Here is a 16,373-nt window from a genome sequence, read left to right on the forward strand (position 1 = left end):
ACTGTCCTAGAGTGAACCACCCCATTCAAAATCACCCCGGGAGAAAATGACCCCTTTTCAACATCCCACACGCACAGAGTGCATTCCTGCCCATTCCTCGGCGAGCCTGAGTGAAAAACGGCGTAGTGCAGTAGGAATGTGATCAGCTCCTCTCCCGCACCCGTTATTTAAAGGATGTGTTTTTTAAAATAAAGTCTTATACGAAATAAATATTTCGTTTTCCAGTCGTTTGACGTTAATAATTAGAATGCTCGTTGACACATTATGAATAAATGAAAGAATATTTTATTGATCATTCTTTCCTATGAGGCTTTATTTCGAAAAGACAGCATTTTCCATTTCTTATGAACTCACACGAGGACGAGAAGTGTGCATGCACAGATGTCAATCTGCATATAACCACCACACTCCATAAACACAGCTCGTCAGCGCACTTGTGTTCATAAGGAAGATTGTCATACAGGTTGGGTGTATTTATTTTAAGCAAAAATGGATTTCCGGGGACGTTTATTAAACAAATCCCGATAGCGGAGCGGCAGAAACCGGAAAAATTAGCAAACGTTTCGATCCCTGAGGGGGAAATATTTGATTTAAATAATGCATCATACTGAAAAGAAAATGAACATATCTTGTACCGTAGATTTCAGATCACACTTCATCAACTGAGGATAACACGTGCAATGCACCGATAATATCATAGTTCAAAAAATGGAAATATGATTATTTTAAGCTCATTTCAATTTGTGGATTTAAATACACCGATGTTCTCCGACTGGCAAGCCCTACACAATACTTGAATTTCTGTAAATCAACTGCTGTACTTCTTCTGGCTAAACCCACACCCAAACGGAGTTTCTCGTTGAAGAAAAAAGATGCGAATTGTTTCGTTGTTATTTTGAGAGGAAAAAAGACTATAACGTGTTTGTATCACGTCATATAAAATAATACACTCGCAAGTGCGTACCACATCACTCGGGCCAGTCCTTGTGTGTCCTTTTATTGTGTTTATCAAGCCTATCTTCTACTTCATAATGAGGGTTTCTCAAGTGTAACAATATGTCTTCGGGAATTATTTATATGGTGATATCTTATTATAATAATATTTTATTTTATTATGTTAATGTGACATTTTTTTTTGGTATAGAACTAGAAACGAAGTTGTTTTTTTTCTTTCTTAATCTCTTTGTTTGACTCCTCAGGTTTGGGCGAGCTTTTGTCATGCGTTCATCAAGGCATTTTTTTTTTCCCAGTATAAGCAAATTTCTCTTGTGTACCAGTCTTCCATTGGTCGAATCAGCACAGTCAGATTCTACCACAAATTTATCAGATTGGAAATCAGGGAGGAGAAACGGCAGCCGAGGACAGAGGCTTGAATTTGAAGACGGGATTTTAAGACAGCGCAAGACCCCGCTCAAAGAGGAAGGAGAGACATTAACCGCCAGGAAAACTAAAAGTAATTTAAAACTTGCGGGCAAGAGAAACGGACAGCTGAGAGCCGGTTTCGTTTGACACTTTCTGCAGTGAAGGTAAGAGGAAAATGTATTATAGTTTCATTAGATTCCAGTGTAGCTAATTAGAAATGCTCTCCCAGTAAGGGACACTGTGGTAAAACTACGCACTTAATATATGACCAGGTTTGCGAGCGATAATCAGCAGTGTTTTTAATTAATTCGATAACAAGCGTGAAATGCACTTCATGTGTATGTAGGACATTTATACAGCGTCTTCTTACTCGATACTTCTGAAGTTTTGGAAATGTTTCATGCATACGTCTGGAAATCCAATTTTAGTTTCTGAAATGAAAATTAATAAAGCTGTTTTTTTTTTTGTAAATCAATCTGCTTTAACTTTTCTGGCCTGACCGACCATCTAAATTGTTGTTTGTCAGCTGCTTAAAAATGCGACGGTAACTGATTATAATCCCGATCATGTACGATTGTAAATTAATTGCACTTTAATTTCAGGAAAAGGTCTTGCAATAGCACGTCAAATGAAAGAACAAACGAGTTGTATTACCAAAATTGTTTAAATATTGGGTGGTTTAAAAATCGCAGAATTCTGACCTTTTTAGGTCTTAATGCTATATAATGAAACGGTAATCTTTTTCTGCAATATGTTAAGTGTACACAGGCCAAAAAAATTGTAGTCTTAGGTTCTATTTGTAGCATAATTAACTTTTAAAACTCTTTAGCCCTACCTCGAGAGTCGAAAGTTTATACAGCTTTATATAAACGAATTATTTCATTTGAACCACAGCGTTTATATTAAGTCACTTGTTACGGGTCTTCTAATTCGGCAGAATGCACGGGCATGAAGCCTATATCTACACCATATTCCTACGGTGCTGTAATCCTGAAACAACACAGTGCAAATACAGTACATGGGCGGATCAGCGGGAGCACTGAAACTAATTTGCTTATTTTGTTAAAAAGCGTTGACGTTTTTTAGTTTGATTTGTTTTCGTCGATTAGGAAAATGTCGGGTAAAGGGCTTCATCATGTAAATACTACCGTCATTCATTATTCAGCCTCCCAATAAACCTTTTTCAGAATAACCGGGAGGTTTCGAGACTTGTGCGCTGAAGAGCAGAGCATCGCATTATAAGCGGCATGAGTGTGGAATCGCCCGGTCTGTGTGGTGGGAACGTCAGGTCTTCGGCGATACTTGTCTGAATCAGTGGTCTCAAACGCACCAGCAGTGTAACTGGTGCAGAGGCCAATTCAAATGAAGCTCACAGCGGATTAATCAGCCTTTGATTATATTGAAGTGGGAGAGTATTGAAGACTCACTGACCCACGCCAGGAAAAGGACGTCCTACAATTAGTGGTGTATTGTTAGACAAACGAAAGTTCTTCAATTTCGCTATGATACTGTACTAATTATGATATAACGTTCAGAGTCCGTGGTTTGAATAACAGTACCCCTGTTGTTATTATTATTATTATTATTATTATTATTCATGTTGCGTGTCAGATAGCTTCCCCTCACAGTCCCTGGCTGTGATTCTGATTGATTGCCCGAGGCGCCTTCTGTGTGAAGTCTGCATGTTCTTCGTGGTTCCGTGCAGGTTCGCCCCCACAGTCCCAAGACACGCTGTTCGGAATAATCGGTGTCTATACATGTATATACACGGTCTATACATGGTCAGTCTTCACCAGGCTATGTAAACAGACAGGTCATGACCGCCGAGTCCTGGCCCTGTATAGGTCCGTCGTCCCTCTGGTCAGTTCAGCCTCGTCTCTCGCACTCACAATCCACCACAACGTCCCAGGATCTGCGCTGTGCGGGCGAACAGACACTTTTACTGAATTTTACTCCATATCGACTCGTGTGAAATAGATAGCCACTGCACATCAGGCATGTGGAAGTCGTGGTCGCGCTTTCGCCTTGGTGGCACAGGAATGCTGTACAATTCGATCCTGTTCCCACGGGTCCTTATACCCTCTCCTCTCCGTTGTTACAGGTATGCGAGGTCCAGAGCGGTGCACCGGTACACACAGTAACCCCTGGTCTCGCGTGTTGTTTCCCCCACAGATAGCGTTGCCATGCCCCGGTCCTTCCTGGTGAAGAGCAAGCGGTGTCTGTCGCACAACCTGCGCCGGTTTGTCGACCAGGAGCGCACTGCGGACAAGCAGTCTGCGGAGACTCACGGCGAGAGTAAGACCGGCAGAGACTCAGTCTCGTATTTATGGTTTTCTTCACAACACGCTGTCGCGCTGCCCCCTGCACAGGGCTGCGCCATGTGGATAAACCTGGAAAGACGATGCGGCCCTTTGCTTACAATTTATTTCTTTTGAAATTTGACTGTTCCTTTCGTGTTCAGAACGCTTTTCTTTTGCCAGAACTCGGCTCCTGAAAACCTCAAACTGAAACGCACCCGCTGCCAGGTTTCAAAATAGCTTCTGTATCGTCAAAGGCAAAATAATAATAATAATTAAGATCATATTGGCGATGTCTGAGTAGAACTTTTTTTTTTTAATTGCGCAACGCCGTTAACGGTTCTTGAAAAACCTCACCTCGGTTCGGCCCGAGAGAGGGCGCAACAGTACTCAAGTCACATGAAAAAAAAAAAAACTACCCATAAAGAATAAATTCACATGCTGGGATGTAGGTGATTTCTTAAAAAAAAAAAACGATTATGCAGCGCTCAATGTAAGTTATCGTTCTAGCAAACAGGCGATGTTTTGTTGTAACATGTCGTTGTTTCTAGTGCGCGCTATCTGTCAGAGCAGCACGAACACCTGTCTGGCTAGGAGATAGGCCGTGTTGCGGTGACTGTGAAACTCGCTACAGCCGGGCTCCTGTTTCTTTTGGAGCCGGCTTAGATTACTTTGAGCGGCTCTGCTTCATGGAAATCGTGGGGCGGGAGAGCGGTTAGGGTAGGTACCACGGCTATGCAAATGAGTTCTATTCAAATAAAGGTCGTTCAATCCTGCCATATCCCAGATCTAGCCCGGCAGGTGTCCAGAACCAGTCCGACACGGCGTTGTGACACACACCAGCATGGATTTCTGCTCCACTTGACTTCCTGTAATGCCTTTGTAAACGTCTTGCGTTGAAACAGTCCCAGTCTGCAGACCTTCCTAGAAGGTTCCCTAAAGCTACAGAATGTGTAATCTGCAAGCAATCTTTTCTTGAAACTAAAGAAAGAGCAAAAAAAATAAAATAATAATAATTGGGAAAAACTCGAGGTCAGGCTGCAACAGGGGATGTTAAAGCAAGGCTGCTGTTTGACAACATTGTGAGAAGAATGAATATTTGAATATAATATTCCATTGTTTTCACATTTTTTAAAAGAAGACAACCTTAAAACGTACAGTATTTACAGCTTTGATGAATAACACATGGTGCAGCTCATAATACAGTCCCACTTTTAAAGCTAAGAGGTTTGCAGGCGATGGTGCAGTGCCAGTCCTGTAAAACCCCAGTACAGTGGCCAGTCCTGTAGAACCCCAGTGCAGTGTCTGGCCCTCTAGAAACCCAATGCAGTGGTCAGCCCTGGAGAACCCCAGTGCAGTGCCAGTCCTGTAGAACCCCAGTGCAGTGGCCAGTCCTGTAGAACCCCAGTGCAGTGCCAGTCCTGTAGAACCCCAGTGCAGTGCCAGTCCTGTAGAACCCCAGTGCAGTGTCTGGTCCTGTAGAACCCCAGTGCAGTGTCTGGCCCTGTAGAATCCCAGTGCAGTGTCTGGTCTTGTAGAACCCCAGTGCAGTGTCTGGCCCTGTAGAACCCCAGTGCAGTGGCCAGTCCTGTAGAACCCCAGTGCAGTGTCTGGCCCTGTAGAACCCCAGTGCAGTGTCTGGTCCTGTAGAACCCCAGTGCAGTGGCCAGTTCTGTAGAACCCCAGTGCAGTGTCTGGTCCTGTAGAACCCCAGTGCAGTGGCCAGTCCTGTAGAACCCCAGTGCAGTGTCTGACCCTGTAGAACCCCAGTGCAGTGCCAGTCCTGTAGAACCCCAGTGCAGTGCCAGTCCTGTAGAACCCCAGTGCAGTGTCCAGTCCTGTAGAACCCCAGTGCAGTGCCAGTCCTGTAGAACCCCAGTGCAGTGCCAGTCCTGTAGAACCCCAGTGCAGTGTCTGACCCTGTAGAACCCCAGTGCAGTGTCTGACCCTGTAGAACCCCAGTGCAGTGTCCAGTCCTGTAGAACCCCAGTGCAATGCCAGTCCTGTAGAACCCCAGTGCAGTGGCCAGTCCTGTAGAACCCCAGTGCAGTGGCCAGTCCTGTAGAACCCCAGTGCAGTGTCTGGCCCTGTAGAACCCCAGTGCAGTGTCTGGCCCTGTAGAACCCCAGTGCAGTGTCTGGCCCTGTAGAACCCCAGTGCATATTAGTCCATCTTGAAGGGTTTCTGCCTCACCAGGTCGAGACTGGTAGATTTCACAGCCTGTGCCGCGTCCGCCTGCGTGTCTGCGGTATCGTCTCCCCCTCCCGCAGCTGTGATCAGGTCTCTTGAATCTGCAGGACCGCCTCCTCTGCGTGATGAGGGGGTGCCCCTGGCGGAGCCGCTGGGCCACGCTGTCCCGAGCTATCCCTACGTCAAGCAGGAGCAGGGCGGTGAGCACACCGTGCCAGCCCACAGTGACCCTGTGTCAGCGCCCTCGAGCACTGCCGCACATCCTTTCCACAGCCTGGGTAAGACCGCCTGAGCGCAGGGGACACCGACTTCTTCCATAGCTGCGGGCTGCATCCGCAAAGCTCTCCACAGTGACAGTAGTGCTATTTTATTCTGAAGCACATAGATATGGGCAGCTCAGCGGGCTAAATTCCTGGAGCGCTGTCTGTGTGGAGTTTGTATCTTCACCAACCGTTGGCATGGGTCTCCTATGAGTGCATGTCCAAAGACATGCTGCTCGGTTAACTGGAGTCTGGGAGAACTGGCCCTGGTGTGTCCGTCTGCCCTGTGAGGGAGTGGTGTCCTGTCCTGGTATAGCCAAAGCCTGTGAGGCCGCAGCTCTTTAATAAGGGTTTCCTGGAGGGGTGATGCTGTTCCTCGTGGGTCGTGTCGCTCCGCGTACGAGGGGTGATGGCGACATTAAGCTGACCGGCTCTCTCTTGTGTCTGCCAGAGGCCCAGATGTCAGAGCTACCGTCTCCTCCCTACTACAAGCCTTCATTCCCCTGGGACTCCCTGCACCCGGCCTACAATTTCCGCCAGCTCTCCTGCGGCTTTCCCACCTCTCTCCTGCAGCACGCCAGCACCTTGTACGGGGCGCACCTCAAGGGCAGCCCGGAGCACCCCCAAGCCCTGGACTGCAGCACCCACTACTCCCCCACCTCGGACACCTACCACTGCATCACCTGCAACAAGGTGAGTGGCACAGTCCCCCGCACGCTAGCTACCAGGGCGTGCGTCCTGGCAGGTCGCCACCTCTCTGTAAAATCCGCAACCAACGGTGCAGAAATTCCCCATTCTGCTCGACAAGAGACAAGCCAGCACTTGCCCAGATTAAGAGCTCGAAATCCTTTCCCTTAATGACAGCCTGCTATTATCCCAGGATGTACAATACCGTCTATCCTTCTATTACTGCTCCCATTTAGTAATAGTGCTACTTTTAAATGCTGATTTTGAACAGATTGATGTCGCTATAGTGTACGATTATTCACAAACCCACCCGAAACACTCGTTGACGGCTGCCGAATGAGTCAACTGTAGAGCCAGACAGCTGTGAGGGAAAAACGATCAACAGCCTTTACTTCCACAAAACGCCGCCAGTTGTTTCCCGCCGTGAGTTGGCAGAATTGCGTGAATGAAGTTCCGCAACATGAATAAGGCACCACCTCCCCATTCACAAGACCCTCGTCGTCAGGGCTGCTCTCTAGACTAGACGCGCCGCCGGGGCTCCTGGGCCGCGTGCCGTCTGTGGGGTCCGCCGGTGTCTGAGCCCCTGCCTCTGTCCCGGCTCCCCCAGGTCTTCTCCACGCCCCACGGTCTGGAGGTGCACGTGCGGCGCTCCCACAGCGGGACCAGGCCCTTCGGCTGCAACATCTGCAGGAAGACGTTCGGCCACGCGGTCAGCCTGGAGCAGCACATGAACGTCCACTCACAGGTCCGAGCCGAAACGCCCACCTGCCCCTCCTGCGCGCAGCTCCGTCACCATCGCTTGTGCTACTGTCTCTCTTTCCCCATCTCTTCCTGCTTTCCTTGCTGCAGTTATTTTTTCCTTACGTTTTTTACTCATTCTTTTCATCCAAGGTAGTGTCATTTTTTCCTTCTTCTTCATCCTCATCTTTTGGCTGCCCCTTTCTGCGCTGAAGGCCTTTCCAAAGGGACCGCTGAAGCAATGACCCTCCGATACAGTGGCCCAAGAAAGCCATTTCCACACCCTCCGAGGAAACAGGATTTGTTGTCTCCCATTTTGTAGTTCTTGGCCTCTATTTGGAGTGATGAAAGGAGATAGACATCTCTCTCAGGAACAGGTTGGGTGTATTTTGCCCGTAGCAGTAAGGAAACACCTGTTCTTGGGGCGTGTGCTTTCACCTACATATAACAGGACAGATCTAACGGTTTGCCGTGCTTTTTAGTCCTAATACCTTGTAAAGAAAAAATGCTAAACTACACAGGTTTCGAGTCTGTGTTCGAAATCCCAGTGTCGGTGCGTGGAGAGCTGCTGGGTTCCTCTACAGTGTGTGCGTGTGTGTTTTTCTGCAGGAGAGGAGTTTCGAGTGCAAGATGTGTGGAAAGACCTTCAAGCGCTCCTCCACGCTGTCCACCCACCTCCTGATCCACTCCGACACCAGGCCCTATCCCTGCCAGTACTGTGGCAAGCGGTTCCACCAGAAATCCGACATGAAGAAGCACACCTACATCCACACGGGTGAGTCCGGTCCGGGGTCGCTGTGCGATGTCTCCTGCGGAGGGGACTACACTCCTTCACCAGAAAGAAACCTCTTCCTCAGATCAGCAGAGAAAGCAGAATATTGGCTTCCAGAGATTCAGGTTTTTTTTTTATCTCTCTATAATTTCATTCTATCTCGACTCTTCCTAAAAGGCACAGAATGAAGGAGGAAGATTTAAGGTTCTAAGGATGAGTGCGATAAGGCCTGTTAACATAACTTTTAATAACTGTTAATAATATGTATGTAAAAGTACAGTAGGTCATTTCCACATCGGAGCCACAGCAGCTCATTAGACCAGGGCTGACCCTGGGCTCATAGTCAACAAGGGGACAAGAGAGCACCTGGGTCCATCACAATGATCGCCCACCAACCGGGCACACTGTAGCAGCTAGGGTATAGTACATCACTCAAGGTATAACAGTAGTGTAAATTCAGGGTTGCTGAGAAACCAGAGTCTATCCCAGCAAGCAACTGGCACGAGGCAGGACACACCCTGGACAGGACAGGACAGGACAAGACAGGACAGACACACACACGCTCACGCTCACGCTCACACCAGGGACAATTTTCCCAGAAACCAGTTGACCTGCCAGCATGTCTTTGGACTGTGGGAGGAAACCCACACAAACCTGGGGAGAACATACAAACTCCACACCCACAGCAGCCCAGGTCTGGAATCGAACCCAGGGCCCCAGCTCTGCGAGACAGCAGTGCTGACCACTGCTCCACCCTGCTGCCCTGCCCTGGGGCACCTCTTCCTACACGCAGCTGTGCAGAGGAGTGAATGCACACTAGTGTGGATCCTGGCTTTCTTCTCACGGAAATGTGGCTCCATTAACAAAGACAAAGTTGTGAAAACAGTGAAAAACGCCAGTGGAGACTTAAATTAATGATGCTCACGGCATACATATGTCATACCTCCTGACTGTGTGTAGGGCTTTTGCAGACCAGTGGACATCCACAGGCAAGCATGGGTTATTTTTACCAGTTCTCAGGCGCGCAAAACCATTCGCTTTCAAAGACATTTAAAGGTAATATTTTTTTTGCAGCAGGAAAATCCTGCTCATAAAAAACACATTTATCACAGATCTTTTGGAGCTCATTTGCATACCCATTTTCCCTAGAGTGAAGTTAGGCGTTGAAAAGCAGCCTTTGGAAAGCAAAATTAAACTTATCTCCAATGAGTGCTTTACAAATCTGAACAATAGGGTGATTATTCCTGCCTGTTGGAATGAATTGCTTTTTTGTGACTTAAATATATTCCAATTTGCTTTTAATGTACCTGTGTCAAACTTAAATTTATAACTGTAAGGGATCACTGCTAAAGGCTTCCATAGTTTACTACCGTCTTCCAGGAATCCAACCTATTATATGTGTGTATGATATATATTAATAGTAATAATAATAATAATAATAATAATATGTGTCCTTGCAGGGGAAAAGCCTCACAAGTGCCAGGTGTGCGGCAAGGCCTTCAGCCAGAGCTCCAACCTGATCACGCACAGCCGCAAGCACACCGGCTTCAAGCCCTTCGGCTGCGAGATCTGCAGCAAGGGCTTCCAGCGCAAGGTGGACCTGCGTCGACACCACGAGAGCCAGCATGGGCTCAAGTGAGCCCCGCCCGGGCCCCGCCTCCCACCAGGACCCCGCCCCCTGCCAGGGCACTGAGCCACGCCCCCACCAGGGCCCTGACCCCCGCCAGGGCACTGAGCCACGCCCCCACCAGGGCCCCGCCCCCCGCCAGGGCACCGGGTCACGCCCCCACCAGGGCCCCGCCCCCCGCTAGGACACTGAGCCACGCCCCCACCAGGGCCCCGACCCCCGCCCGGACACTGGGCCCCGCCCCCTCCGCGGGCCGTGTCCACACACGTCCGAGTCCTTCATGCTGGAAGCCGTTGGAGGTGTGGAGACTCCGGACAATGTCTCTCTTCTCTGATGACTGCTCGGCGCTGGGAGTTACTCATTACAGATTGAGTCATGAGTCATTACATGACATCGTCTCCTCTCGGGTCCTGCCCGGCCGTTTGTTTTTTTCTTCTGCCAGCGTGCGGCGAGAAAAGTGACTGAATCGGTGCTGTCCGCGGTCACTCCGTTCCGGCCGTTTTTTCCTTCAGGCCCGCCCCATGAGAAGTTGCCGTATAAGTACTACAAAGGGAGCTGTGGCGCAACACGCCATGCCAAGGGGCGAAAGAAACGCCTGCCCGCTCAGTTACTCAGGGGTGTCAGTCGTCAGTAATGCAAATTCAGTTAACCCAAATAATGCCATAAATATTGAATCAATGTCCATAAATTTTATTTTTCTAAGATGATACATACTAAATGTAGGAAGTCCCTTCCGTTCTTAGTATTCCTCAGAAATAACTTAACCAAGATACAGTATGATACTTTTCCTTAGGTTCCCTGTTATATTTGACATTAGGACATACCAGATACAGAAAGTCATTAATTTTCAGTTCCTTAATCAGCGCCATTGAAGGATTTATCAACAAACAGTACCCTCCTAGGCACGTGCCAAAAATATTGATCGTTCTAGCCAGACGCAGTTATCTGTTGCAGTTTTCTTACTCTAAAGCTGCTAAAATATTCTGTTGAAACTAGTGTGCGCATGAAAACAGTGCTACTGACGTTTCTAACAAGGAAGAGCTGATTATCAGGCTCATGAGGGACTGATAAGATACGTGATTCACAAATTGACTTTCCAGGTGGCTGGAGATGAATAAGAGAGGGGACATGCAGGAAGGAGAAGGTATGCTGTCATCTCTTTCACATGTGTTTGTAGGGGAAGTTAAGCAGGGAATCCAGTGTTGTACATGTCAGGGTATAACATGCTATGATCTAATGTGTTTTTTTTCTAAACAAATCCACAGCTCATAACTACATACTGGCTTGAGATTATTAGTGCTCATGAATTTCAAAAATCAACAAAACCTGAAAACAATGACAGCTGATTCGATGAAAAAAGAAAGCATATATGAGTTTAAGATTTCAGACTAAATGAAGTTCTGTGTTTGTGCTTTTGTATTTACAAAGTGAGTGAGTACTCACAAAGTTATCAAAGTTTTTAAAAAGTATTTTTATTACCCAGGAAGATCAGTTTGAATTCTACGTCTTTATACTGTCTGGTTTAAATCACCAGAACCGCATAAGTAATCATAGTTTGTATGATTAAAATTATTTCTATATTTGAACAATAGTATTCTAAACAAAAGATTGTTTATATGTCTTTTATTTATAAAATCATGTAAAAACAGCTTGTACCTTATGTATAATCACATAAAGTGACAAATAATAAAATATCTGTAAATAAACAGTAACGTCTCAGTAGTGAGTCTACAGACAACAAAAGGTTTGTGAAAATAATGAGGAAGGGTGAAAAGTCTGTGGGTTTTCTGGTACTGAAAACCATACAGTACACACAATAAAGAACACAGTCCACTCCGCCCAACAAAACAAATACATAAAGACAACAGGAGAGAAAACATCACGGTGAATCAAATCGAGGAGAGTCATGATCACCGCTGACGTTTCTCACACGTGCCTCAGGTGACTGGTGAATCACTTCAGCCTGGTCATTGTTCCTATGGGTAACTACAATGGGGTCTCTCCTGTTACAGGTACTATCTGAAAAGGGGTGATGAGTGTGAGCACTATACATTCCGTTGTGCTCACTGCTTCAGCTGTGGGGATCAGAGTACCATGTGAATGTGGTTCTTCCTCACAGGAGCCTACACAGCTATGGAAGAGATCTGCACAAGTGGTGCTATCCGGAATCACTCCCTGTGGCAGAGGATAATAAGATGAAAGTCTTATAAATTCCCAAAACGGCACTCTCCCCCAGACATTTAACAGAATGAAAGGGGTGTGCAGACGAGCTCTACTAAATCAGTTATCCTCAATACCTGAAGAGGGTCCTCTGTTTTTTTCCTGCCCCACCAAACTCTACATTTCCACATGGGTCTATTTAAACTGCCGTCCTGTGAATGAAACCTCAGCTCTCGTCAGGAGCAGAAAAAAAAAAAAAGATTTCTATTATTTCCTTCAAAGGCAGGATGTCGGCGTTCTCGTTGTGTCCGTCAGAGTCAGCTGTTCGCATTAGCGAAGCAGACGGAAATCTCTGGCAAGAGGGTGTCAGTGCTCCAGTGAGGCTTCATTCAAATATGTACCTGGAACTCCATGCAAATCTCTTGTCGGGCAGGTTTTCAAACATCAGGAGTCAAACGCAATTCCATCTCAAGCGATAAGCAGCTTTAGAAACGGTCCCTCGAAACCGGCGCTGCTTCACAAAGGTGGAGTCTTTTATTTTGGAGCGGGTTTTTTTAGATCAACACGATCAATGTTGTGTAGGGCTTTATTTTTCTCTTACTCCTGGGAACACCTGTGCCTAAATTGTTCTCCTACTGCCTCCCACCCCCTTGGTCGACCCGAAAAAGAGAAAAGGAGACCCCCCAGGCAACAGAAACAACAGGGGCTCTGGGAGATCTCGATGGCAATTACTTTGCTAGCCAAATCGTCAGTGACCTTTATCAGAATGTCTGTGGGCATGCAAACCAGCAGGAAGGTTTTTTTTAAGCAGGTCCAGGCAAATCAGGCAATTTTGTATCAAAATCTGAACCATATATCACAAGAAAATGGTTTGCTAAAGAACCCCCAACACCTGAACAACGGATCGCTGTTGTGAAGGACATTTACATAATGGAAAAATTAATCTTTTCTCTTAGGTTACAGGCAGAGATGTTTAGCAAATACTGGTAGGCCTGGATTGGGTTTGTGTCCCTCTGAGACCTGATTGTGTTCTGTGGGAGAGGACGAAGTGAACTTTGTGTCTGGATTGTTGGTGGTTGGTTGTGTTTTTGCTGACTGTGATTCCATATGTGCCAGCAGGATGTAAATAGTTAATTATATAATAAAATAATATAATTGTAAAATGAAAGCAGTAAATTACTTTCTTTTGTTTATGTTCTACCTGTTTATCCCTGGAAAGCAAAAGAGGCAGGAAACACGTCTCGCCTCTGTCGATCTGCCTTGTTCGGGGTTCATTCGCAAAGTGTGGAATGTCAAAGAAATGCAGGATGAGCGTTCCATTAAACGATTCAGTGTTATACAATTTCTTTGTTTTCTCCTATTTTTGGAGAACAGAAATAATCTCAAAAGCAGACGTCGAAGATCACACATGTTGCCCCTCCTAAATAATGTAATGGTAAAGACTTTCACTGCTAAAAGTCACTTAGCATGGTCCCAGCACCACATTATGTAGTCATGCCTTAATAATTCTAGCATGCAGAAGCAAATGCTAATTGTGCTCACAGGTGGGTGCAGTGGTTTATCTACTTCATTTCAGACTGTTGGCTCTGTATGCAAATAAGACCCCAGAGTGCCTGCGATGTTCTGCCAGGTAATAATGATCAATGAGCCCTATCAGAGAGTATGTGCAGCTCCCAGCTACACCCCTGACTTGTGTGCAGGCTACCCCCCCCAACTCACACACACCAGCCCTCCACCTTGAACACATCTACACCAGGAAAAAAGCACATGAACAAGCAGCATACTGGCTGAGGGAGCTAACAACAGCCATTCTTAATGTACTGTACCTGCACACGGCAAGCTTTAATTTGATGCCGAAAAGCATGGTGATGTAATGCTAAAAAGTGATATGAGGATGATGCAATAAGATGGAAATTCATCAAATTCTAAGCTCAGTACTTTTGATAAAGAATGATCCCACTTTATTTGAATGGAGCCAAAACGAAAAAGAATGTTTCCTGGACTCAGGTCTTATACAGAGAGTTAAGGCAGGACACTCTTCTGTGCAGAAGAAAGGAAACTGAGAGTGGATTTGTTTCAAGCACAAAGATACCAAGTGTGTAGGTAGGGTCAACACAGGGGGTAGTTTCACAATCAGTAGTGAACCATGGATAAGATCATGAAATGAAAAGGCGATGCACAGAAAATGCATTTCTGCACACAGTTCTGGTGTCTGGAACAGACGGCCCAGCCAGGTGATTCAGGAATCAGCTGGAGTGAAGTTAAGATTCATTCACTTGCTAAACTACCAAACAGGCAAACTGGGCTGAATTCCCTCCTTTCTTTTTATTAAAAAAATAAGTGTGACTGGTGATCGTTCCTGGAATGTGGCCTCTGCTACCTGGACCAGCACTCTCTTGCTTGGGCGTGGGGGTGTCCTACACAGCCACCGTCAGAGCATTGTCAGTGATCACCTCCACCTGGCCACCAGTGTCAGATCAGAGAGCACCTGCTGTTTCTCAACCACCGCCAGCCAGGGTGTGAGACTCAGAGATCTGCAACACAAACAGGGCTGCACTTTCTGAACCGAAATGCGTGAGAACGGCACGTCAGGGGCGGGAAAAAAAAAGTAGGAAGAGAACAAAGATTGGAGACAGAAATCAGTGTGCTGGGAAAAATAAAGCCCTTGCTGTCTGCCTGTTACAGTTGGTAAACAAATCTGTGGTCACCATGCAAATGGATGTTTATACTCCACTGGCAGTAAAGCCTGTGTAGAACTGTTAGGGTGGCATCCTGGTGTCAGGATACAAAGCAAATCAAAATCCTCCACAGTCTATCAGCACCTTGTCAGGATACACCAGGAGATGGTGTGGCTCTGCAAACAGGACCTGGTCTGAAAAGAGCGCGTCTAGTTTCTGCTTCGGGCAAAATCAGAGGGCCTACCCCGTAGCAGGTTTTGTGCGTGTGATTTTTTTATTTGTTTTAGTTCAGAGTTTACAGTGTGTACCAGCGCCCTCAGGACAAACAGAGCTTCGCTGGCTCACTGTTTTCCTTAACAACTCGCCCGGCAAGCCTCCATCTGGGACGGGTTCCAAAACGGGGGGTTTGGGGATCCCCAAGGGGTCCACAGGTGTGATCCAAGGGGGTGCCCACAAAAGGCCTGGAGGCGCAAAACACAAAGACTGGAACGTCAAAGCAACTCTCCCTCCAGGGAAAGTTTCGCTCTGAATTGTTCAAGAAGTCCTCGAAAGCCCTCAGGTTTCCTTCAAGAACCAGCAGGATGAGATGCTCAATTTCTGCCGCCCACCGAGCTGAAAACACTGTCAGTTTCTTCCTGCTGGTTCACCACAGAACATGAGAAAGGTAACAGGCGAGAGAGGGCCATTCAGCTCATTTGACCCTCTTGGTAGCTGATGGGAAAGAAGGATCTCATCCAGTTGTTTCTTGAAAGAAAACAGGATGTCGCCTTCAACAGCATGGCTGGGTAGCTTCTCTCAAACTCCCACAACCCCTTGCAGAAAGAAATGCCTCCTGCTCTCAGTTCCAAGTGCACTCCCACTTCCAGCAGTTTTTTTCTGGCTCGCGCTGCGCGGCTTATACTGCTGCCCCGCTGAGATGCCCCTGTCCCCTATCAGGGCAAGACCCCCAGGCACTGGACGAGCCGGACAAGACGCGGTTCTCCCAATCCCTCATTCCAGGAAAACCGGAGCTTCTCGTTACAGTTACAGAGGCGGAGGCCATGTCACCGTTCCCAGGTGCCTCGGGGCAGGCAAAATGCAAACAAGGGACGGCAGAGCGAGAGAAAGAGGGAGACAGAGACAGAGCCGGAGAGAGAGCAGGGGAACCCGTCTGGTCACACTGCCTGCTGCCACTCCCACAGGCAAGGCAACAGCCTCAACCCCCCCCGTGACCGTCCCGCGCCCCAAAAGCAAACCCCACAGCCTCGGCCCCCACACGACACGAACCCCACGTTTCCAAAGCAGCTAACGGCAAATACGTCTCGGCGTGCATGGAGAGCGCGCGTATCAGCGCCGCATTCCTAGAAAAGCACGAGTGTTTTGCACACGTCTATCCAGAGCACTATGGGAGAGCACGCTAAAGTGAAGTGAAGCTTTACAGTGTCTGAAGTGTAACGTTTTGCATGTGTGATAAAGCCTAGTGAAACACGCACATCTAGAGAGGGATCCTGTTTCACAACTGGATTCTTTTTAAGGTGGATGCTGACACATAACAAATGATATGGAGTTGAAACCCATTTTATAGGCCATGAACTTTCTAGAATCACTCCCATTCCCTAATCC

At 47.1% G+C, this 16,373-nt stretch overlaps 1 protein-coding gene across 1 annotated transcript; it reads left to right on the forward strand.

Moving 5' to 3' along the window:
* The first annotated feature begins 360 nt into the window (after window positions 1-360).
* gfi1b (growth factor independent 1B transcription repressor) lies at window positions 361-11,641 on the forward strand. Its single transcript, XM_006640752.3, has 7 exons — window positions 361-1,526; window positions 3,535-3,657; window positions 5,957-6,127; window positions 6,561-6,802; window positions 7,404-7,541; window positions 8,144-8,309; window positions 9,767-11,641. The coding sequence occupies exons 2-7, from the start codon at window positions 3,546-3,548 to the stop codon at window positions 9,943-9,945; spliced, it is 1,008 nt and encodes a 335-aa protein (XP_006640815.1). The 5' UTR covers window positions 361-1,526; window positions 3,535-3,545; the 3' UTR covers window positions 9,946-11,641.
* Window positions 11,642-16,373: the final 4,732 nt, after the last annotated feature.

Source organism: Lepisosteus oculatus, chromosome 24 (genome assembly GCF_040954835.1).
Source record: "Lepisosteus oculatus isolate fLepOcu1 chromosome 24, fLepOcu1.hap2, whole genome shotgun sequence".
Taxonomy (NCBI): Eukaryota; Metazoa; Chordata; class Actinopteri; order Semionotiformes; family Lepisosteidae; genus Lepisosteus; species Lepisosteus oculatus.